This window comes from Spea bombifrons, chromosome 4, assembly GCF_027358695.1.
Source record: "Spea bombifrons isolate aSpeBom1 chromosome 4, aSpeBom1.2.pri, whole genome shotgun sequence".
In the NCBI taxonomy this organism is placed as follows: Eukaryota; Metazoa; Chordata; class Amphibia; order Anura; family Pelobatidae; genus Spea; species Spea bombifrons.
Genome location: NC_071090.1, coordinates 75308330 through 75331363, shown reverse-complemented (window position 1 = coordinate 75331363; position 23034 = coordinate 75308330). Strand labels below are relative to the sequence as shown.

General features: G+C 42.3%; 1 protein-coding gene across 2 annotated transcripts in view; it reads left to right on the top strand.

Moving 5' to 3' along the window:
- ZNF609 (zinc finger protein 609) overlaps positions 1–21179 on the top strand; it is a 42120-nt gene extending 20941 nt beyond the window's left edge. The window contains exons 3-10 of one of the 2 annotated variants that reach the window (XM_053461992.1): positions 9962–10187; positions 12276–12363; positions 12905–15233; positions 16287–16659; positions 17899–18074; positions 18377–18605; positions 19182–19260; positions 19602–21179. In XM_053461992.1, coding sequence (XP_053317967.1) covers positions 9962–10187; positions 12276–12363; positions 12905–15233; positions 16287–16659; positions 17899–18074; positions 18377–18605; positions 19182–19255 — 3495 coding nt within the window. In that variant the 3' untranslated portion in view covers positions 19256–19260; positions 19602–21179. Of the gene's footprint in view, positions 1–9961; positions 10188–12275; positions 12364–12829; positions 15234–16286; positions 16660–17898; positions 18075–18376; positions 18606–19181; positions 19261–19601 lie in introns of both variants that reach the window. The other variant, XM_053461991.1, reaches the window with a different exon arrangement.
- Positions 21180–23034: the final 1855 nt, after the last annotated feature.

Sequence of the window (23034 nt, the reverse complement as noted above, 5' to 3'; positions counted from 1 at the left end):
CCGAGCGGCTGCCATGATGTAGTACTGGGGAAAATCTCCTGTGGGAGCAAGGCCGTATCAGGATTACAAGCACTGGTGTTGCTGCACACGTAGTCGCTTACATAAGGATCACAGCAGGTGTAACGTTTGGGGCATTCTGAATGCCCACTCTGCATGCCCACTCTGCATGACTCCTATCAGCCAGAGGGACTTGGTTTTTTATGCATCCCTTTGGCTAGCGGACATGATCACAAGAAAAAATAAAAGGGACGTTTTTTTTTTTATTATTCTTTCTGTACGTAGTGTTTCAGTTACACTGTTAAACTAGGGACAAGTTCCAACATCCAGTTTGCAAGAACAGTTACATCGTGTACACAGTATGGTGCATTCACCCTTAAATGAAACAGAAAAAATGTTCACCGCGTCTTTCCAACAATTCCAGTGTTTAACTTCAAATCGATCAGAATACTTGCGGTTACAGACTGGGTTGGACTACCCTCAATGGGAGTGTGAACATGAAAGGGTTAATCGCTTGTTACACTTCACCCATAAGGCATCCATATCTAAACACTTTAAACCCCCCCACACACTATATTCAAAGTGATTCTTTTTAATCAGTAATGCGGTTTGATTTATATAGCTCTAAAATGTTCTGAAGCCTTTGGACCGCTTTCAGTTGCATGCTGGGACATTTTATCTTGCATCAGACGTGTACATTTTTAAAGCTGCTGTATGGTGTGTTACGTTTTAACATATGCATTACATTTATAGCCACCTTCTCATATTGAAATTAGACCAAAAACACTTTCGTAAATAGATTTCATAGGGTACTAAAGTAAACGACCACAGTACGAAAGGTTGGTCAAACAGTACAGCATATAACTAGAGAGAACATATTATAGAGCAAATCGTTAAAACAAATCACATCCAGTAGGCAGCGTGTACGTGGATCTCCAGGAGGTACAGTCTGTGTACTAGAGCCCTCTGACAGTCATACTTTTATAGTTCGATCCTCCTCGGTTTCTTAGCTACCAGGCCGTTTGGTGTTGTGTGAGCGGACGGTGTGCAGCCCAGGCTGACTGTGTAGTCCTGTGAAGCCAAGTACCAAATGACATAACTCCCTCGTGTGTGACGTTGGTGTTTCCTAGTTACATTCAGCGATAAGGAGGTACAGAGGACCTGTACAGAAAAGCTACATACCGTATAAGTGTAACACGCTTTGTACAATTGGCGCGTAATGTTATGTGTAGAGGTGCAGATAAATAGGCTGTTGCTTAGCAGCCCCCCTTTTTTATTTCACTTCTCAATGTATTGAATCGTGAGGGTTTTTTTGTTGGTGACCATTTCATTTTCAAACAGAAATCCAGATGACTGTGTTTTTCCCCTTTGTACAAGATCCCAGCTATTCACAGACGGACACACAGGCGGGCAGACACACGGCCATCCTTGTGTTCCAGCTTCTCCCTTTCGCTGTAAACGTAAGGTTTGATTTGCACAGAGCCGGCAGCCGCGCTGTTATCCGTTAACCTAGGTGTCTGCTGATGAGTTGAAGTGTTATGGATGTCGCACGTAGCGCTGTGCATTCTATACTACTGGCGTTCTATAAATAAAATGCCATCTCAATAAGTTAACTATTCGCTAATCCTTTGCGTGGGCTGAGCTAACCACATGACTGAAGATAAACATTCTACCCGTTGAATTCAGTTGTATTAAAAGAGCGAGGGGGTCAGACATGTGGCAAATTAATTCCACTAACATTTGCTACATTTTGCGGTCAGTTAGCTGTTTTCAAATTGCAACTTAGTTTTTTAATGATCATGTGGCCTTTAAAACGTGGAGTGACTAATACGAGGCGTTAGAACACAGGAGTGACGGTTGCTGATAAAGGGCCTCTGAACACCTATGAAGATATTGCATAAAAAATCATCCGTTTCCAGCTACAATAGCCATTTACAACATTTTACAATAGTTACACGGTATTTCTGATCAGTTTTAATGTACAAAATGGCTTTTCTTTCAAAGAAACTTGGTGTGTCTTGGTCGTGTGTGGGCACACTGATTCACAGAAGATTGTGCTAAAATCATAAGAAAAAAATATAAGCAGATTAAACTGAGAGAAGCAGGGCAGGGTATCATGATTGCTTCTATCTTGCAGACTGGCAGTTATAATAGAGCTTTTTTGCTTTTAGGAGGAACAAAGTTACTTTAAAATTACACTAAGGCATTTATGGGTAGCTGAGTGATAATGGCTGTGCATGTGCTGCACAAGAACCTTAATCTGTGTCCATACCTATACAGGCTGTACATGTAGGCTTTAGTTAGAAGTACCTGTGTGATATTTTAATTTCAAATAATGTATATTATATTGTGTGAAAGTTACTTGTCATATCCCCCTACATATAATGCCTTGATAATACCCCCATCTCCATTCCATTTCTGCTTTTATAGCAAATAGTGCGTGCATACGTGCCGACAGAGGACTAATGGAATATATCACGGAGAGACCCTTTTCTACAGGAATAACAGATGACTCTCTTGCTCACCTAAAAACAATTTTGGGGTTCTACGTAGAGCCCCAGTTTGTTTCTGTCTCTAAATTGTATAAATAGACCATGCTTTGGTTCCTGCTCCTCAGCTATTATGCGCTTACTGTGATTGACTAGTCCCTGGTCGTAGCACTAATGCTTGTTCTCGTGCTCTGGAAGTATGTTTTACCCGTCCGTTTCCCTGCTTGTGTAATATGTCCCCTTAGTTATCTGTGTTGTATTTGTTTGTGACAAATGTTAGCTGCTCTCTTGCCTCTAGGAAATATTTCTCCATCCCTAATAGGTTCTGTGTTAGGCTGCTGGGCATACATCCAGCATCTGAGCTGATCCTCCCCGGAATGCAGTCCTAATGCTTTTTTAATCCAACAATTTATTGTTGGCAGAAAGGGCAGGCAGCTGGCAGTAGTCCATGCTGCATGCCCCGTCCTGAGACAGAGTACCAAGAGAGAAGAGATGTGTTCAGAGCCGGCAAGAGACCACAAAATACATGGTCCAAAAAACGCTCAAGCATGCAACGTGCTGTCAAAGGCCATGCGGGCATTTACTGGAAGTCTGGCAGTGCCAATATAAAGCTCATGCTGTGCAGTTATTTAATTACGAGCGTGGTGAATTGAGCAGGTTGTTTAAGCCTTAAAGGGGTCCGTGTTGGTGCTTTCTATGACTCCGCATAAAGCCTGCAGGGGGCGGTTGGATAGCAGCCTCTGCTTCTGGCCTGCATGTGAGGCTGGCCATTAGATGACGTTTAAGTGTAGAAAAAAAAAAAAAGTGTGGCTTTTTATGTTAAATGTGAAAATAGAAATGGTTTAACTGGACTGACAGATCAACTCTTTGGGGTAACTTCCGGACTTTATTTTAAATTATGAAGAGCAGACCCCAATGAACTTCTCCTACAAGAGTTGGTCCTGTATAATACACATAAAAATCTGATTCCCAACAAACCTCCTGAGTGTAGCTAGGGCAGTCCTTAAGTTTGTGAAACGCGCTGTTAATCAGACTCTGAAGTGAATGCAGACTATAACCCGGAACAACGTGTACATCGCCGGGTAGGCTGCTTACCTTTTGCTCAATTTGGGAAAGTAAAGGCACACCTCGCCAATATCCTGTTGATTTACAATGTTATATGTCCAATTACATGCTTCAGCCATGTAGGTGAGAAAAATAACCCTATACCCACTGCGTTATTAATAGAGTCCAAGTCCTGTTTTCATGTTAAAAGCGTGTTGGAGTCCATTTTTGCATGGTGTAGTGCATTTTATTGCAGGAATTGTTTTAGTTGTTGGAGGTGTCTTCTGCCTCATTTATCTCATTGAAACGGGCAGACTAGTTGGCCGAATTGTTCTTATCTGCGTTAACTCCTCCAGCGGTTGCTCTTGGAAGTGGAGGGCACAGCCTGGCATGAACTCTTTCTAGTAATTGGCAGTACCAGTCGCTGACGTGTGCCATCTGAACGCTCTGCCTGCATACATGCCATTGGTTGCCGTTTTATTGACTTCAGTGTTTTACATAAAACCGTCTTCCTGGCTTCAGTAGAGGCAGCCAGACAGGAACTAAAATGACAAATTGGTTTCATTTTCCAACTCTATTAATTAAAGGTTTCCCTCTCCGATTTACAGAAACCAGTATTGGTGTCCTTGCAGAATTGCCCCCCACGTACATTAAAAAAACCTCTCCACAGGACCCAAATTGTCACCTTTTGTGTGTCTAGTAGAATAGTTAGAGCTGCAGCAAACCTGGGCATTCCCTTTCACTCACGCAGTCACCCTAATTCCCCTGGGCTGTGTGCCTGTAACGAGTGTCCCCGAGGCACAGACAGTGCATTTGTTTATTTACCTTGTTGCTACCGTTAAAATTAAACCTGCTCAACAAGGTTTAACTATGATCTTGTGACACAGCTCTTACATGTCCCCTGCCTTTATTCTCGCGTTGTCTGCTGCTGTTGTGGATTTGCACGTTTGGCCTTCTAATCAAAGGTTCGACAGCCAAAATGCAGTGAGTTGGATGCGCAAAGGTTTGTAGACTACATGTCTGATCCTGTTATCCGCAGCACACGGTGTGTCTTTTGTTGGATGAACCGTCATGGGCATTGTGTGTTTTATCAGCAACAACTGTAAGTTGATTTGTTCTTAACATCTCTTTTTGGCTGCATTTATATTCTTGTTGATAGGGCTGCCAGTAGATATTCCTCTTGCATTTGAGAGCCTTGGGAATGACTGCTGCTTAAAGTTACCAACATGATGATTATCTGCTTTCTGTCCACCTCAGGATTAATCCCTGCTTAAATAGCTTGTGGAGAGCACAGATTGGTGCAAGACAAACAGAACGGGGGTTAGCTCACTAAACAGGTTCTTGTGACCTAGAGTATCAACCTTTGTGTCTTGCTGGAATTCCTCTATAGTAAGAATAAAAACCTAGCTTTGCTCATTTACATCTGAAATATTGCGGGCTAGTATTAAATAAAATATGCTGCTGGCCGCTGATGAAATGCCGGTGACCTCAGTTGGTGGCTTGTATCCTTATGTGGATCTGTAGACTTCCGAATGTACCGATTTCAAACTGAACCAGTTCTTGTTTCAAAACTATGGTTTAAAACATTTTACGGCCTGGCCGGTTGAAGGGAAATCGCACTATATGTTTGGTTTATGCGGTTCTCCTCCTCTGTTACTTCATGTGTGGTAGGAGTGTCGCTCTCCTTGTTCTGCTCTCTGTAGTATTACTTTAAAGCTCTGTCTAATTGAAGGTGTTGCTAAGGACCTTCTGCCCTTTCCTCTCCCTGTTCTCCTGACACCAGCGGCTCCTCTCAGCCCGCGATCGTAGTAAAATTATTTGATACAATAGTGTGTGTGTACAAAGAATAAAGTGTGTGTATAGGGCTCTGCTTTTTCCCATGCATGTTTGTATAACGTAGATGACGTGTGCAATCATATATATGTAACATCTATGCACTCTTTCCACGGTACATAAGGCATATACACCCTGCGTTTGTTATCCTTGTTAATGATTGCTTTTGGTGGCGATACAACTCAAGGTGTCATTGGATTAACCTCAAAACCGAACGGACACTTTTAGAGAGCTCAAGTGGTTTTCCAAAGTCGATTGCTTTCTTTTAGATGATCCTAGGTTTGCTTCTCTATTAAGGATAAAGTAAAATTCTATTGTTTTTCTATTACTCTAAATTGATTCTAATAACTTTTTACATGTGTAGATGTTGGTTTGTCCGTTTTGCCGAATGTTACATTTTTTACAGATAGAAATAAGTAGTATATAGTAAGGGTGGGGGAGAAGGGATATGACTTCAGAACCTATACTAATTGATATGCTAGTTTTACTATAGATCTTGGCACCTTGGGATAAACATACCGTTACACTGATTGGAAGAAAAAAAACGGACAATTTTAGAAGTGGCTTTAGAAAGCGTTGGAGGTGAAAGCTCACTTTTAAAGGTCTTTTTTTTTTTTTCCTCGTTCCTTTTCCATCTTAATTGGGGGAAGTCCCGTGGAAAATAATCTCCTAACATAGAATACAATGATGTAGGTTAGCATTGACAAATTAAAGTAATTGTATTACATTGCTGCAGCAGACTTGGAAATTCACCTAAAATATAGCATGACTAACAATGACGATCACCACACTGAGCTGATTCTTTGACAATGCTATGAAGTCAGTCCCTCCATAGACTTTCATTAGTCAGAGTCCAGCTGGGTGATTGGAGGTGAGTCATTCTATTGTTTACTACAGGCAGTGTGGGTGGTAGAACATATACAAGTGGCCAAAATGCAGCAGCCAGAAAACATACTATGCTAGAACCAGATCTGTTTTGTTTGCTCCTTTAAAAATAGAATATTGCTGTATTTATGAAAATGTATAATCCATTATAAAAAATGGAGCTTCCCTTTAAAGTAGATCTGTCGTCTACAAACATGTGGCAAATCAAGTAAATATTACATTTGAATATACATTGTACTAAAGAAACGGCTGTAGAAGAAGATTAGCTGAAGTTTTTGCAGCCGGGCTATTAGCGAGTTACATGCGTGTTCCCAGGGCCGTCACGTCTGTCCCTGAGTGTGGTGCGTTCTCTGATACCTGCGCAAGGATTCTGGGTGCCAACACACCGGCCTGGCTGTATTGGTAGTCTTTATCATTATGCCCGTTATGGCACATATAGAGATAGTAGATGAATTTGCCTTGTATGAATAACTTTTCATTTCTATGCAAGCAAAGCAAACCAAGCAATACTTGGTGGTTTTCTTGAATGGATATATTTGCAGACTTTATTGGCTTCTTATGCAATAGTTACTATTATTGCATGGCTACATTCCTACAGCATGGCAGTCCATGCATGGATAGAGAGAGAATCGCGTTATTACTACATTACAGGCCTCTCATAATAGGTTTTATGTTATTTTTGTTGAAATGTACGCACCGCAGCTGTATGGAAATATCTGAAACCCAAGATCTTTTAAAAGGCTTTCGCTTCTTTGTGAATATTTCTAGCACTTACCATTGGTCTTTGTGATTATATGAGATTACAAAGTTTCACCTAAAGCTGTCTGTCGCATCGCTGCCTTTATTAAAGGGACAGTAATCATTCAAGCTAAATTTAGGTGGGTTTTTTGGTTGCTGTACTTTAGCAAATAAGACCCTTCTGTACTGTACTCTCCGACTTCGAGGAGAGTAGAAGTCACACCGTCTGAATCATCAAAGTAAGGCATTTAGAAGAAAATATTTACATGGCCACTGTTCTGTGTAAGCTTAGTTATTACAGCGCCGAGTCTCTTACCCAGGAGGCCGCCAAAGAATGTAGCAGGCGGTTTTTTTCCCCCCAATCGAGTTCTTATTTCCATACATTTAATGTTTTTTGACCGTATTGCCCCTCTCCCTTCTGTTTAAGGTGTCATTGTCACGTAATGCATGTTGGGCTCCTCATGGCACCCGATCACCGCACCGCTGCAGCCAAGCGAAAGGGCCCGGATTCCCAATGGCGGGCCTGGCCCTTGTCTTGAAATCAGTACTTCTTGCCGCCTTAAAACAAATTTGCTCCAAAATAACATAACTGGTATAATTCTGTTGTCGCTGAATAATATACAGTGGATATAAAAAGTCTACACACCCCTGTTAAAATGCCAGGTTCTTGTGATGTTAAAGAATGAGACAACGATAAATCATGTCAGAACTTTTTCCACCTATGTGACCTAGAACGTGAACAATTCAATAGCAAAACAAACTAAACACAGTAAGCTTCTCTCCTTCATAATAATTAAATATGAAAATAAAGAGCGATGAATTGTAGGGCCTCAGAAAAGATCGCTACTGCATTGGGTTTTTTCCTACTGATTTTCCTTTTGGAAGCCTTTTGCTCAGGTCGGTAGCTTTAAGAAATGAGGCTTTCTGCTTAGTAATGCTTTCCATAGGGGGATATTCTACATTTGCAACCCAGGGTGGGAAAGGTTTCAATGGGTAAACTGGGGGAGGGATAATGGCTTCTAGCCCAATGCAGTGTAAGGGCACGGGAGGTCCTGGTGGTCCGTGGAACTGCTGACACAGCCCATAGTGCCTCATGGGAAGGATCATTTTCCGTGCTTCTGGTCTGTGATCGGAACTTGTGCCCAGACTGGCTTTGTGCCACATCTGCTGGGGCTGCTGTCTCGTGGCTTGAAGGTTAAACATTCTTTGCTTGGTCTCCGGTTACAGCAGGTTATTTTAAATGTTCCAGGGGTCGTGTCACCAATTGCTTCTGCTGGCACTCACTTAAACCTTATAATTTAAACCCTACTGGTTTTCTCACAGCTATTACTTGGAAGAGGAATGCTTGTAATAATTCTGTGCTATGCAAATTACCATTGCAACTGCTCACTAATTAGCGGAGCTGAGGTAATTAAGTTCCCATTGTGCTCAAGCTCAATATAATCCCCACAACAATTAAAAGCACTCTTCCCCCACCTCTCTCATTTAAATGGAAATTGCACGTGAACCAAATAGTGCAATGTTAGGTGTAAAAATGTTAGGCTTATGTATATTTTATATACGGACCACTCATGCAGAGTGCTTCTGAGCTATTTGACAGATGTATTTATGGGCTTACAAATTTGTTCTTTAATTGGGCATCTTTTCCAAGCCAAAGCCAGCCATAAAGATTAAATATTTTGACATGAAATGTCATGTGCAAACCAAACTCGAATACTTTCCACTGGGTTATCAATATCTTGTGAGATAGCTAGAACACAGATTTCTGTGGAATCTTGATGACACGAGGATATCCTGAAAAGTGCTTGCTCGACACCTGGCACCAAACTAGACCGTGAGAAGTGGTGTTCAGGGCATGTTGTGGCTAAGAAGCCATTCTAGTGGAAAGGCAACAAGTAGAATAGGTTGCATTGTGAAAACACCATGAAGCAGCGACTGACAAGCTGTGGTGGGAAGTCTTATTGAGTGAAATTTTCACATAAATGCAGTGAGAGCCGGCCTCCAGCTTCCTGTGAAACATGGCGGCGCTGTTAAAATACGAGATTGTGCTTCAGACCGCGGTGCAGCGCAGTTGTGAATGAGCAGATATATAAACACATATTGATATAGCTCTCTGTCCATTCATAAAAACCGCAAGACAATAACCATAACCACTTTCCACGATAAGGGTGCACTGAGTGAAATTACACGTTCATATAGGTTGAGATGCCTGTGGTGGTCAAACCTATACAAGCCAAAAATCTATGAAGCTAAAGCAAGCAAAGTGCGTCAGGGAGGTTTGAGTTGGTACGTGTATTTCCGTCTTCTGTATTGGTGGCTTTTCATCACTTATGATGGGAGGAAGCATTTAATACGTGCTAGTCAGCTGCGTATGAGAATTAAGACACTCCTAGTGCATACTTATTTCTGGACAGGAAGTCTTTGTTCAGCAACAGAAAAAAAAGGGATTGTGATTTTATGACCTAATCATTAAGCAAGCAGCCAACAAGCACTGCATCCACAATAGCATTTAACTTATTCCTGTGCCCTGGCGAATTTGCCTAGCAGCGTTTATTCAAACTCGTAGATGAAGTCATTACCATTACGCAGTGATTTGGCTCAATGAAAGAATGGGGTCTTGTCTCTGAACCTGAGTTTGGCAGATGCTTCCTTCTGGGTGACACGTCATGAAAAGAATGCAACTTGCTAGGGTCTGAGGAAGTGAGAGTTAATAGGAATTAAAGTTATTAGAAATGATTTAATAGCTTTAAAAAGAGGTGGAATTTTGGGTTGAGCCTCGTACAGCAGAATGAGAGTAAGGACCAGCGTATGTACTATTTTTTCCACAACTGTTATAAATCGCTATTTACAGAGGTTAAAGTGCTGATAATTTTATTGTGAAACTAAAAATATGAAGGTACAAGTGAATAAAAAAAGTAATTTGTTCACTTTCTCCTCCCTTACTAACGTCTTCCTTTTGTGTTTTCTCCCTTTAGATGGAGTCCCCAGTGTGTGCTTCTTCAGGCTTGCCTCTCCATTTGTTGGTTCCAGTGGTGAGCAGTGACATTTCCTCACCGTGTGAGCAGATCATGGTGCGCACGCGCTCTGTAGGCGTCAACACCAGTGACGTGGCACTTGCCACTGAACCCGAATGCCTGGGGCCTTGTGAACCCGGAACCAGCGTTAATCTAGAGGGCATCGTGTGGCAAGAGACAGAGGATGGTAAGAAGTTAGACTGCGTGGAAGCCCTGGTAATATAGAATACCAAGAAACGGTGTCACTGAGGCTTGCGTGATGGCCTCGCGGTGTGTTTGGAGAATGATGCAGCTTGGTACATATAAGTGGTATGGCTGGATGCCAATCAACATTATTGCTCATGAGTGGAAAGGTGCATTGTGCATATGTTCAGTACAATGAATGGATTGCATATTTATACATATTGTGGCACAAGTATTCATTTTCTGTCTGTCTCTGCGTGCGGCGTTATACATCATTCCTTATGTTTTTTTTCTGTTTTTGTTTGTCACCCCTGCGGCGGATCTGTGCCCCCATCTCTGTTGAATTCTACCACCTGAAATATTTAACATCAATCAGTGCAGCATGAAAGTGTCTTCTATAATATCTTACGGTTGATTTTTAAATTTGCTTTACCAGGCAAACCCCATATGCTCATCGTACCCTGTAGATACTGCATCCTTGCAAGAAATGCTATTAGTACTTATGTCCATGTCTCGTCGAGCTGCAGGTTACTCTGTCTAGCCATCTGGTGTACAGAAGCTTGCTGGAACAGCAGGTAGAAAGTGGCTTCCTAAAACATCTGTGTTCTCTCAGTAGAATTAATACTGCAGATGTTCATTAAAATGAACAAAAAAGCATGCTACAACATGCGCCTTAATCAAGTTCATTGTCAAGTCACTAATGCCCAATTTAATTCTCAAAATCAGCAAAGATGGTTTTTCCACCAAGTGACTGATATATGAAACCTAATAGAAAGACCGGTATATATCCGTTGTATGCACCACTTAGTGATGTATAGGCCATAACTGGGAATAGTGTGAACTTTGACCTTGCAGGGTATTAAAGCTGTGAGTGATGTAATGTGCACTTTTACTGACCTCTCCTTTATGTCTTTCTACCTTCTATAATGGCAGAAGGGCCTTGTCTGTAACTGATGGGACACGCTGCCACCTGCTGGCAGTCACTAAGAATGACACCATCACATTTATTTAAATATTTTTATATGGACAAAATGAAGCTAACTATTAATAAGACAATGTGAGGCTGGGGAAGTACTAGTGCGTCATTAAAGGACAACTAATGAAAAAAGGTTTCTTTAAATCCCTTAAACACTAATAAATAAAAGATAATAGTAATAAGAACAGTTTAAATGTTGATTTAAAAGTCATATGCAAAATGACCGCCGCCAATAAACAAAGCGACCACCACTGCCTGTAACAAAATTGGCCACAGCGCATGCGCACCAAGACGGGGATATGCATCTTCCATCAGGAGCAACCGATATGTTATTCAATATGGATGCACCCAGCATGCTATATGAGGCGTGTGGAAGCTGCAAAAATAAAAATTCCTATAAACTTTAATGTATAAGTTTGTTCCTGCTTCACTTGCCCTTTAAGGGAATGTATATAGAAGATAGTGATCAATAGGTAGTTTAAAGAGAGATAGGTCTGCTAATGCCTAAATTGTCATAGAAAGGGAAAGTTACGGGCATCCCCATATTCATCTGCAGCAAGAGAATTATTCACAGATATGAGTCTCAAAGATTGATCCCCCTCCCTGACAAACCATTAAACCATGTTAAAAGTCTCTTCTGCCCTGCTGTATTTATTGATATTTTGCTTATGTATAGCTTTCTTCTCTGTTTTATATTAACAGAATTAAACAGGAGGGCCACCATTGTTACTAATTTGGTAGAGGTTTTGATTATATAACACATTGTTGATGATCTAATTGTACAGGACCGCGTGAGTGGTGTAATAAATCAAGAAAAAATAATTGCTTTTTTTGTATACTCAGGATGTCATGTTTCCACAATTGTTCATAATGTTGAGGAAATGTAGTCACTCTTAACACCTCCACATGTCTTGCACCATGTTTCCAAGAGACACCTCTCTGACTTGCTGTTCTGTCTCCCTTTTGCTAAACCACCACCATGACCAAGCTGCAGATTTGTCCTGGGCCAGTCCCGGGAGGGAGACCTCAGTCTGTTGACAATCTTTTGGCTTAATCCGCACTGCTGATTTGTCTGTAGTCTTCCTGTATTGGTGTAACACACATTCTCATTTCCAGGAATGCTGGTTGTGAATGTGACTTGGAGAAATAAGACCTATGTTGGCACGCTGTTGGACTGCACTCGACATGACTGGGCACCACCCCGGTGAGTGTTTTGAAATATTCACCTACCAAACAAAAATCCCTTTAAAATTAATAACAAAATAAGTCCAGTTTAAATCAGGATTTAAAAGGAATGTGCAAAATGCCTTAAGCCAATAGACTATGTTGGCATTTTGCGTGACCCCCTCTCTCCCTCTTGCCCTCGCCCCCTCTCTCCCTCTTGCCCTCGCCCCCTCTCTCCCTCTCGCCCCCTCTCTCCCTCTCGCCCCCTCGCCCCCTCTCTCCCTCGCCCCCTCTCTCCCTCGCCCCCTCTCTCCCTCGCCCCCTCTCTCCCTCGCCCCCTCTCTCCCTCGCCCCCTCTCTCCCTCGCCCCCTGTCGCCCTCGCCCCCTGTCGCCCTCGCTCCCTCTCGCCCTCGCTCCCTCTCGCCCTGTTGATGGTACTGACACTGGAAAGCTAATTTATTTTCTTAATGTTGATGCTCTCCTCTTGTCCCCTTTCCCCCTCCAGATTCTGCGACTCTCCCACCAGTGACTTGGAGATGCGGAACGGACGGGGGAGGGGGAAACGCATGCGACCCAGTAGCAATGCTCCCATTGCAGACACCACTCCAGCCCCCGACAGCAAAGGTGCTAGTAGCAGCAGTAGTAGCAGCAGCAAGACCCGAGCTGGAGCCAACAACAAAGGGAGGCGCGGCAGCCAGAACTCAGGCGAGCACCGTCCTCCTCCATGTGGCACTGCTGAAGACATCAAAGCCAGCCCTTCTTCAGCTAGCAAGCGTAAGAGCAAACCCCCTTCTGACCTTGAACTGACCTCCAGCTCAGAAGATTCCAAAGGGAGTAAACGTGCTCGTACGAATTCAATGGGCTCTTCTTCAGCACCAGGGTCTGTGTCGCTTCCCTTAACTGTTCCACTGAGTACTGTCAAAGTGGAACCCACCACACTAGACAGGAACTGCTCTTCTCCAATCCTAATAGACTGTCCTCACCCAAATTGCAACAAGAAATACAAGCACATAAATGGCCTGAAGTATCATCAGGCTCATGCACACACAGACGATGACAGTAAACCAGAGGCAGATGGTGACAGTGAGTGTGGAGAGGAGCCTAGTCTTCACCTAGATATGGGAGGCTGCAATGGGGCCTTTGTGTCCCAAAAGGGTTCCCTTTCTCCGGCCCGTTCTGCTACCCCAAAAGCCCGTTTGGTTGAGCCACATAGTCCCACCCTCTCTGCCAAGTTTGGTGGAAAGGTGGTGTGCAAAAAGAAGTTAAGTACAGAAGGAGACATGGACCCAGGGGCACTTTCAAATGATGGCTCAGAAGATGGAACCCTAGCAGCTGATGACACCAGTAATGATGGGTTTGAGTCTCAGGAAAAGAGACAGACAGACAGAGATAAGAAAAGTGGTGGTACTAGTAAATCGGAGAAGTTGCCTTCTTCTAAGAGTGTAAAGTCTGCCCGCCCCATTGCCCCGGCCATAGTGCCCCAGCAAATGTATACCATCCAGACCACCACCTTTACTGCCTCAAGTCCAGGTTCCTCTTCTGGGCTTACCACAACAGTGGTTCAAGCAATGCCTACAAGTCCCCAGCTTAAGCCCATTCAGCCAAAACCAACAGTAATGGGGGAGCCGTCCAATATTAACCCGTCGTTAACCCCATCCAGAGATAAGAAAAAGAAGGATAAGAAGAAGAAAGAGACGAGGGAGGAAGAAAGCCCTGCAACCGCTATCAAACCTGGTCGCTCAGAGGATGGGAAAAGCCCCTATGCGGAATCGGGGGGTGATTCAGCTGTGAAAGGTGATGGACTCCTCAATGGCTCTGATTCTCACCAAAGCCGCCTGGCTAGTATAAAGGCAGAGGCTGACAAAATCTACAGCTTCTCAGACAATGCTCCCAGCCCTTCCATTGGAGGAGGGGGAACTTCAAGCCGAATGGACAATCCTAGCCCAGGGCAGCCAATGACTCCTCTACATGTTGTGACCCAAAATGGAGCTGAAGGAACTTCTGCTAAAACAAACAGTCCAGCCTATTCTGACATATCTGATGCAGGGGAGGATGGAGAGGGGAAAATGGACAGCTCTAAAGTCAAAGACACAGAGCAGCTGGTTAAGGAAGGTGCCAAGAAATCCCTCTTCCCACCTCAACCACAAAGCAAAGAGTCCCCATATTACCAGAGCTTTGAAACATACTATTCTCCCAACTATGCGCATTCCAGTCCTGGTGCTATTAATGCTGCTGGCCAGGCCACACCTGAAAATCAGCCTCCCAAGGTCAAAAAAGAGGAGGACATGGAAGTGACTGAGGTAAAGATGAAAACTGAGCCACCTGAGGAGAAAAAGCCAGAGATATGTAGCACAAGCCAACAGCCTTCAGTAATCCAGCAAAGACCCAATATGTACATGCAGTCCCTTTATTACAACCAGTATGCCTATGTGCCTCCATATGGTTACACTGATCAAGGTTATCATGCTCACTTGCTTAGCACCAACCCAGCATACAGACAGCAGTTTGAGGAGCATCAAAAGCAGAGACAGAATCTTGAGCAACAGCAGCAACAACGCAATATGGAGAAGAAGGCAGAAATGGCCATGAGGGAAAGGGAGGCATCTCTGAAAGAAGAATGGAAGCACAAGTCATCAGTTCCTCCAACACTAACAAAGGCCCCAAGTCTAACTGATTTAGGAAAGACAGGACCAAGCAAGGGTAAGGACCTAGGAGCTGGACCGGATGCAAGCAAGTCAGTGATTATTCCCAAACCAGAGGACTCTAAGATGCCTGTGCAGCAAGCAGAAGGCTTGAAAGCAAAAGTTTCTGAAGCAGGTGGACATTCAGGGAAGGAAGCATCAGAGGCTAAACCAGGGGGAGAATGCAATCGTCAAGCCAGTCTGGATCCTGTGCTGTGGTACAGACAAGTAAGTATTAGTATTCAGCACAATTTTTCTCTTGAATGTTGTGAGATTGTAACGTAGACAAGTGGTTTTCAAATCTTGTCCATTTGATCCGGTCGGAAACCACCATGGAAGGTTCTGTAACCTTTTTGATTTATTGTGGGTGACTTCATTTGGGGGTGGGGGTTACAGAGAGTGTATTTACTAAACATAGGTTTGCAGTTTAATTACCTCACCTTGTATTATGTAACATTGTGTGTAATATTTTCTTTGTGCATTAAATACAGTGGTCTATAAACCAATACAGTTTAACATTGAAGAAAGCTTCATTTAGCATAGTTTGTCCCAATCAACTTCCCACAGACTTGGAGGCTGCCACTATTGTCAGTCTTGATATTTTGGATGACTCAAACACCACACTTGTCAAATAAAATCCTTTGTTCCATAGACTTTCAGAACTCAGTGTGTCACCCTGTGTGACCTAAGACTGAGCCATTCCGTTGTTTGCGATAAGGCAGTATAAGGAGTCAGCAGTGTAGTAAATAGATTAGGCTGAGATACCAGGGGTATAACATATAAGGTTAATATTTATTTATTTATTTCAAATGAGGAGAAACGTTGGGACAAGAGGAGGACGTTTTGGAAAGGATATGTATTAAATGTCTATCATGTTGCATGATTGCCGATATCCTTCTTTCTTGAATTGTTCGGGAAAAGGCTTGCCCTAATTAAAGACAAACCTAATAAGGCTTTAAAACTCACAGATTAAAAAATAAAATGCATTTTGGAAAGCCTAAGGTCAATAACAGACCTTTAGCAGAACATGACAAAAAGGTGCAGAAAAACAGCAATGTATGTTAATGGTTGTGTGCTGCAGATATACAAAGAGGAAATTAAGAGCAACTATAATTGAATGTGCAGGAGTGTATATCATGTAAGAATACAAATTGTGCTAGTAACATGCCAAGTAATATATGTTGGGACGTTCCTGTTAAACACTTCTGTCTCCTGCCCTGGGTGCTGAGACTTTTGGAGTATCTGTGGTTAATATTGTGTTGTTCATCCTGAAATATGCAGCAGGAAGCAGAATCTCGCATGTGGACATATGTTTATCCCAAGTACTCCGATGCCTTGAAAGCTGATGATGAGAGATGGAAAGAGGAGCGGGAGAGAAAAGCCAAGGAGGAGCGTAACCGAATTAAGGAAGCGTCTTCAAAGGATGATGGCAAAGAGACCGGGAGTGGGGATGTCAAGGGACCACAACAAACAGAGGACCTGAGAGTGCTGCCCAAGGATCCACGCACCAGTACTCATGTGCCAGTCTCCTCACCCCTCACTCAGCACCAGTCCTATATCCCCTATCTCCACGGTTACACGTACAGTCAGGCCTATGACCCAAATCACCCGAGTTACAGAGGAATGCCTGCCGTCATGATGCAGAACTACTCAGGTAAACAAAACTACGCAGAACAGTAAACAAACTCATAGTTTAGAGATTACACACCTTGTGTTTATCGTGCCCTGTTATGTTATATGTGTTGTATGTGCGATATTAAGTTGCTTGATTGTTAGTGATTGGTTCAGGCAATGTTTGTGAGGGTGGGGATAAAAAAATAATCTGGTCATTCTGCCCCATGTGCTATTTTGGGTATCTTTAAAGCCGGCCAATGCAATTTACCCCACCAAACCATATATTTTTGAAAACTAGACACCTCAAGGTATTTCAAATGCTGGTATTTAACCCTTTTCATGCACTCATTCCCTTTGTCAAACTTTGGTAGTAATTTATTTTGTGGGGTTTTTTTTTATCACAAAAATGGTGCTTCAGGTATGGATTTACAGCTCCTGGTGTATGGCACTTTCAAACAAAACCCCAATATGTGTTCAGCAACATCTCCCAAGTACAGTGATACATGGGTTTGTTGGGTTTGGGAGGTAAAACACCACATTTAGGAAGTGTGCTTGGAGCAGACATCTGGTCTTACTGCCCCCATGTACTAATAGGGCCATCTTTGAAACCATATAATTTTATAACTCGACACCCCAAGTTATTTCAATTGCTGGTATTTTAGCCCTTTCCATGGATGAAATTCCACCACCAGCCTTTGCCAAAGTTTGTGGTGGTAATTTTTTTTTTGTTTGGGGGCTAAAAGGCCACATTTGGGAAGTGCGCCTCCCCCCCCCCCATTTTGGTCAGTCTGGATGGTTCCTCTGATGGTGACATCACTGCATAATTTTTAAATGTTACCGCTTTTTTAGCTTTCTCGATGCATTTCAGCGGTTGTTGATAGCCTCCTAAACTCTTTTAAAACGGCCTTCCGCCGCCATACAGTGTATGGCGGATGTTGTCGCCCACGGGGAGGGGCCAGACATGGCCCCTGATGCCTATCTGTGTTGCTGAATGCCTCGACATTGAGAAATTACAGCAACACTGTTTAAGCAAAGAAAATGATCGTAGATCACTTTATAAGCTTGTTTAATGAAATGACATGCCAGGCACGTCATTGGTAGTTACCTGACCGTTTGTGTCTGACGTGCCTGGGCCGTCATTGGTAGTTAAGGGGTTAAATAATGCAAGGCAAAACAGCCTTAGAATGTTTAAATTTGCGTGTGGTATGTAAACTCCTTTTGTAATGATGATAATGTGTTTTAACTTATGTGTTTTAACCCCTCCTCTTTTTCCATCCAGGTTCTTATCTCCCCTCCAGCTACTCTTTCTCCCCATATGGTAACAAGGTCTCCGGCAGTGAGGAGTCTGAGAAGTCCCGAGCCAGTCCGAGTGTCGGCTGCAAACCCACCTCTGAATCCAAAGCTCTGGATATCTTACAGCAACATGCGAGCCATTACAAGAGCAAGTCACCCACAGTGAGTTGTCCGAGCATGGAGGGGTAATAACCATGGAAATCAGGAAAAGTTCTGTGACAATGATAAAGAATTCGAGAATGCGTAGTTGAAATACATTATTGTTCTGTAGATTAATTTACATAAGGTAAAAATAAAGATAAAATGCAATGCCACTGCAATATTTTTAGAAGAGAGGAATCAGACGTTGCCACCCAATTACTTAGCAGGCAGGTGTACAATATAAAAAGGCAAGCAAAGTAGTTTTTCATGATTGTGTTCATATAAAGGTAAACATGACATGTGACTTCCTTGCCTTTGTGCAGATTGCAGATAAATCTCCGCAAGAGCGTGATCGAGGGGGATGCAATATGCCCGGAGGGTCCTCGGCAGGTGGAGGTTGCAGCAGCATGGGAGCCCCTGACAGAGGAGGGGACAGGAATTCCGAAAGACCTCGCACTTCTCCTTCACAACGCTTAATGTCCACACACCACCATCATCATCACCTTGGCTATTCCCTGCTCCCTGGACAGTACCAATTGCCCTATGCCACTGGTAAAGTACAGCTATTCCACCTCCTCCTCTTACGCAGCTACCATATATGTTAAAGTGCACACGATGGCATGAATGTTCCTTTTAAATGTTGTTAGCACTGTATTTAAAGAGGAAAAACTAAAGTGATTTTAAATTTGATAGATATTCTTAAAAGCAATATCTTAAATGCATGTAATACTGACCAATGAGTAATTTGAGCCTCCAAATGCTTACTTTTCCATTTTCAGGGATATATTATTCATGACTTGAGTTTGCAGTTTCCCTGGGAGTGCTTTTGTTCACAGCTGGTCTGCAGTTTAAGACACAGTGTGCTTACTGTAACAATCAATGACTTAGAATACAAGTTGCACTTTTAGTATTTGTTTAATAGGGAAGGGCAGGAAATATTTTCTCCTTCAGCACAAATTACAGCTTTGTATGCTTACATTGACAAAAGCCAGTTTTATTTCATTTGTCCCAATAAACTTCCTTTATCGCGGACAGTTTTAAAAAAAGAAAACGGCTAAAATATTGAACGTGAATAATGTGCCTTGCTTCCTTGAGCTGAATGTGCTTTTTTTTCTTTTCATCTTCTAGGTTTGTCCTCCACGGCCATTGTGGCCAGTCAGCAAGGTTCAGCACCTTCACTATACCCGCCCCCCAGGAGGTGAGAGCGGTAAGTTCCACCATGTACAACCATCCTTTTGGTTCTTACTTCTCGGTTGCCTTTACTGTCCTGCCAGTTTGCACCCCCAGCCACATGATTTTGATTTTCCTGCACAGCCATTCTATAGCCTCCATCTACACCTGTGCCCAGAGTTTTCTCGACCTCTCACTGCACTGATTTTTCCTCTATATACTTTTTGTACCTTCATCTTTCTTCACACCGCCTCTTGTCCTCCTGCATGCCACCAGCAGTCCCTGCATTCCCTCATCAAATTGACATGTAACTGCTGTTCCTGTTTACCCAGAATCCCCCTGATACCATAATGTTGTGTTCCATCCTCTCTCTCATAGGAAATGATTTCATTGGAGGTCCCTGTATAATCTGCGTCCTGTGACGGGATCACAAGACACACCCGGGAATGAGTCTGTGCATCATTTGAATGGTGTTGAGCATTTTCTATGGCCACAGCTTTCAGCTAAGCCCTCCAGGTTTCAACTCAACTCCCAGACACAGAAAACCCAACCATTGCCCTTTCACAAGCTGTCTACTTTGCAACCATTTGGAGACAACGTTTTGGGGCTGTATTTATTCAGCATTGCCTTTCGCAGAAGTAGGGATTTTATTTTCGCAAAGTGTTGGAGATGAAACTGTACACTTGTTCTTTTAATAAACCCTCTGGGTCTTGGGGGACATTTTTCGGCAACAGACTTCTAGTTAAAAGTTGTTTTGAAAGTTACAAAATGATACATTTGTTTTTGTCTTGTTAATGCACTCCATCACTCATCTCTATAACGTCTGTGGACTTCCTCCTTGACACATCCTCAGGCATAAACTCTTCCAAATATCAAAAGTTAAACCGGCATAGTTCACCTCCAAAGTTATCAACGTTTTGTTTTTTTTTGTTTTTTTTGTTTTTTTTACTTGGGATGAGATCTACTGGACTCAACAAGGTATATAGTTCTGTGTTTGTCACTTATTAGGAATGACCGCTTGGAGCTGGTGTTTCGGTTGCCTTAATTTCATCACTTTTCCTGCAGTGGCACCCGGATTTGGTAGATGTTAGGCCAAAAGGTTCCAAGGGCCAAAATATATCCCTAGGTTAACAGCAGGGATTACAGCTTCCTGTAACATAGGACAGATGAAGACATAATAGCAGCTCTCCTGCTTGGTGTAGAGCTACAACTCTTGTGTTCCTAGATCAGCATATGTCTGGCTGAGGATCATGAGGACTGCGTTTCAGCAATATCTAGCTAGCTGTTGGTTGGCTACCTCCAATGCAGATGTCCAGGTGTTAAACACTGTGCTGCCAGAACAGTAGTAATGTTGTATGTACTATATTTTATTGCTGCTCACGTTGGCGGTACAGAAGTTAACATTGTCTTGGGATGTTTCCATTTCCTGCTCATCACTTGTTTTAACCAGAGAGCTCTTAAATTAAAATTTTTACCTGTTTTCCCACTCTCCAATTTTCTCATGGAGGGTTCAAGTAAATTGACCACATGAAGAGATATCACAACTGTGATGTCATAGCTGGCTTCTGTAAAAGCTCATGACTGTGCATAATGTACATAACCCTGTTACTTTGTTCTTTTATAAGACACTAATCTTAAATATGGAAAATACTTCACATCTGCATTTTAGATCTGGTTAACCACTAATTGTTTACCCAATGCTGGTCACAAAATACAATGTATGCATTTAACTGACCACGTAAGTATATATGTGTGTATATTAGATATACCAGTACACACACCCTCGCATTCTCTCATAGATATGCGTAAGAGGTCCAGCACATCTACAGATCTTTTGTTAAAAATGTTAGGTCTTCTTTGTTTTAAAATATGCTCAGCACATTGTCGGGTCCCAAAACTGCAGTAGTTGTGTTATTGCATGTCAAGATGAAAAAAAGAAAAAAAAATGTTCACTAGTTAAGCAAAAAAGAAAAAAAAAATAGTTGTGTATGAGCAAACAATGAATTACCCTGAATAAAAAAATATACTAATGTGAAAGAAGGGTTTATTGTGGATTGTAATCCAGTAACTTTGGCCTGGTATAATATTTTAAATACGTTACAAGTCTCCAGCCCCCGTCCCCCCCCCCACACAGAATGCTGATTGAAACATTGTTACCTTGTTTATCGCCCAGTGACTCCCAGCTGTGTTCAAGTTGCTGATCTGAACACCTAAATCAGTTGCCAGCAGCTACTCCTCTTTATGCAGGTCATTGGTCCTCCGACAACCCTTTAAACAGCTCCTAACTACAATAACCCATTTCCCTTTTTTTTAATGTTACTTTTGTTTCAGTTCAGCTCTTTAGGTTATTTTTTCTTTTGTTTCCCGGAGAATAGTAATGCAGATCTTGAAATCCCAAGAAAGATATGCAACACTTGAAACGGCCTCTCACTCTGAGAGCTTTAGTTTTATTTTTAAAGTAAACATTTGTTTTCCACAAGTTGCACCCCTCCTCCCATTGGGGGTTGCATGGAGAAAGTTGTGTCGAAAATACAAAACGGGAGGAAAAAATGTATTTAACCTTTTCTGGACGTTTTCCAATAAAGTTTTTTTTGTATTGCTTTGTTGTAAAAAGAACTGATTGTATACAGAATGTTCTCAGACTCACTCAAAGTTGAAGGTGGAATTGATAATACAATTCTGCAGTTACTCTCCTCACCTTTCATACATGTCTGTATAAAGATGTAACGTATATTTGTTATGTAGCAATTTCTTTTTTCCAAAAAAGGATTTGAAGTTGATTTTTTTTTTCTGTTCTTTTTTTGCAGTTATAAAAAATGCATACTTTGTCTATAATTTCAGTAAATGTCTTCTGCCTACGTGCGGTACGTGACAGCTTAATGGTATTACAAGTGAAGTACAGTGTGATATGAGTGCAGATGATATGTTACATAATGGTAGCTTTATTAACAAACATCAAGGATAAAGGCGGGATTTAGTGCCTTAGGATACCTAAAATACCAATTTAATGATCGGGTTCACCGTTCAATGTCAGTGGCCTGATTTGATTTACAGATTTATATTTTATTTTTAAAAATTTCTAACCTAATTATCTGATTAATTACACTTTAGGCTTCTGATCATTGATCAGGCTCATGATCAGCAGCCAGGGACCTAATCTGGGGATGCATATTATACACTAGTACAAAATTGAAGTAAAAATACAGGTTATGACTGACCTCCACATGGGTCATACCAAATGTATCAAATCTCCGTATTTAAATATGTGTGTTTCTCTATAGAAGAACAGTTCTTGCGTGATTGTTATCCCTGTCCGTTTCCTATTAACACAAAGATAAGATAGGCAACTCCTGTCTTGGTAGTAAGATAGGATATACCAAACATAAATGTTTAACCCCTTAATGACCGGTGACGCAAAAAGAATCGGTTAACGACCAATGTCGTGCCTGGCATGTCATGGCATTAAACAATCTTGGAAAGCGATCTAAGATTGCTTTCTTCAATTAAACGGTGTTGCTGTAATGCCTTGATGTTGAGGTATTCAGCCACACCAAATTTACTCTACGAGCCCCATGTGGCCCCTCCCTGAGGCATCAACGGCCGCCATATACTGTATGGCGGTAGACGCCTGATTTAAAAGACCTTAGGAGGCAGTCAATGATTGCCTCCTAAGGTTAAACCGTATCACTGAAATGCCTCAATAGTGGACTCACCCCCGGACACGCTGTGAGAGCAGTCACATGCGCCACTTGCAAGATAGTGGCATCCTTTACAAAAAAAAAAGTTATGGAGAGGGTCTTTCTAGACCCTG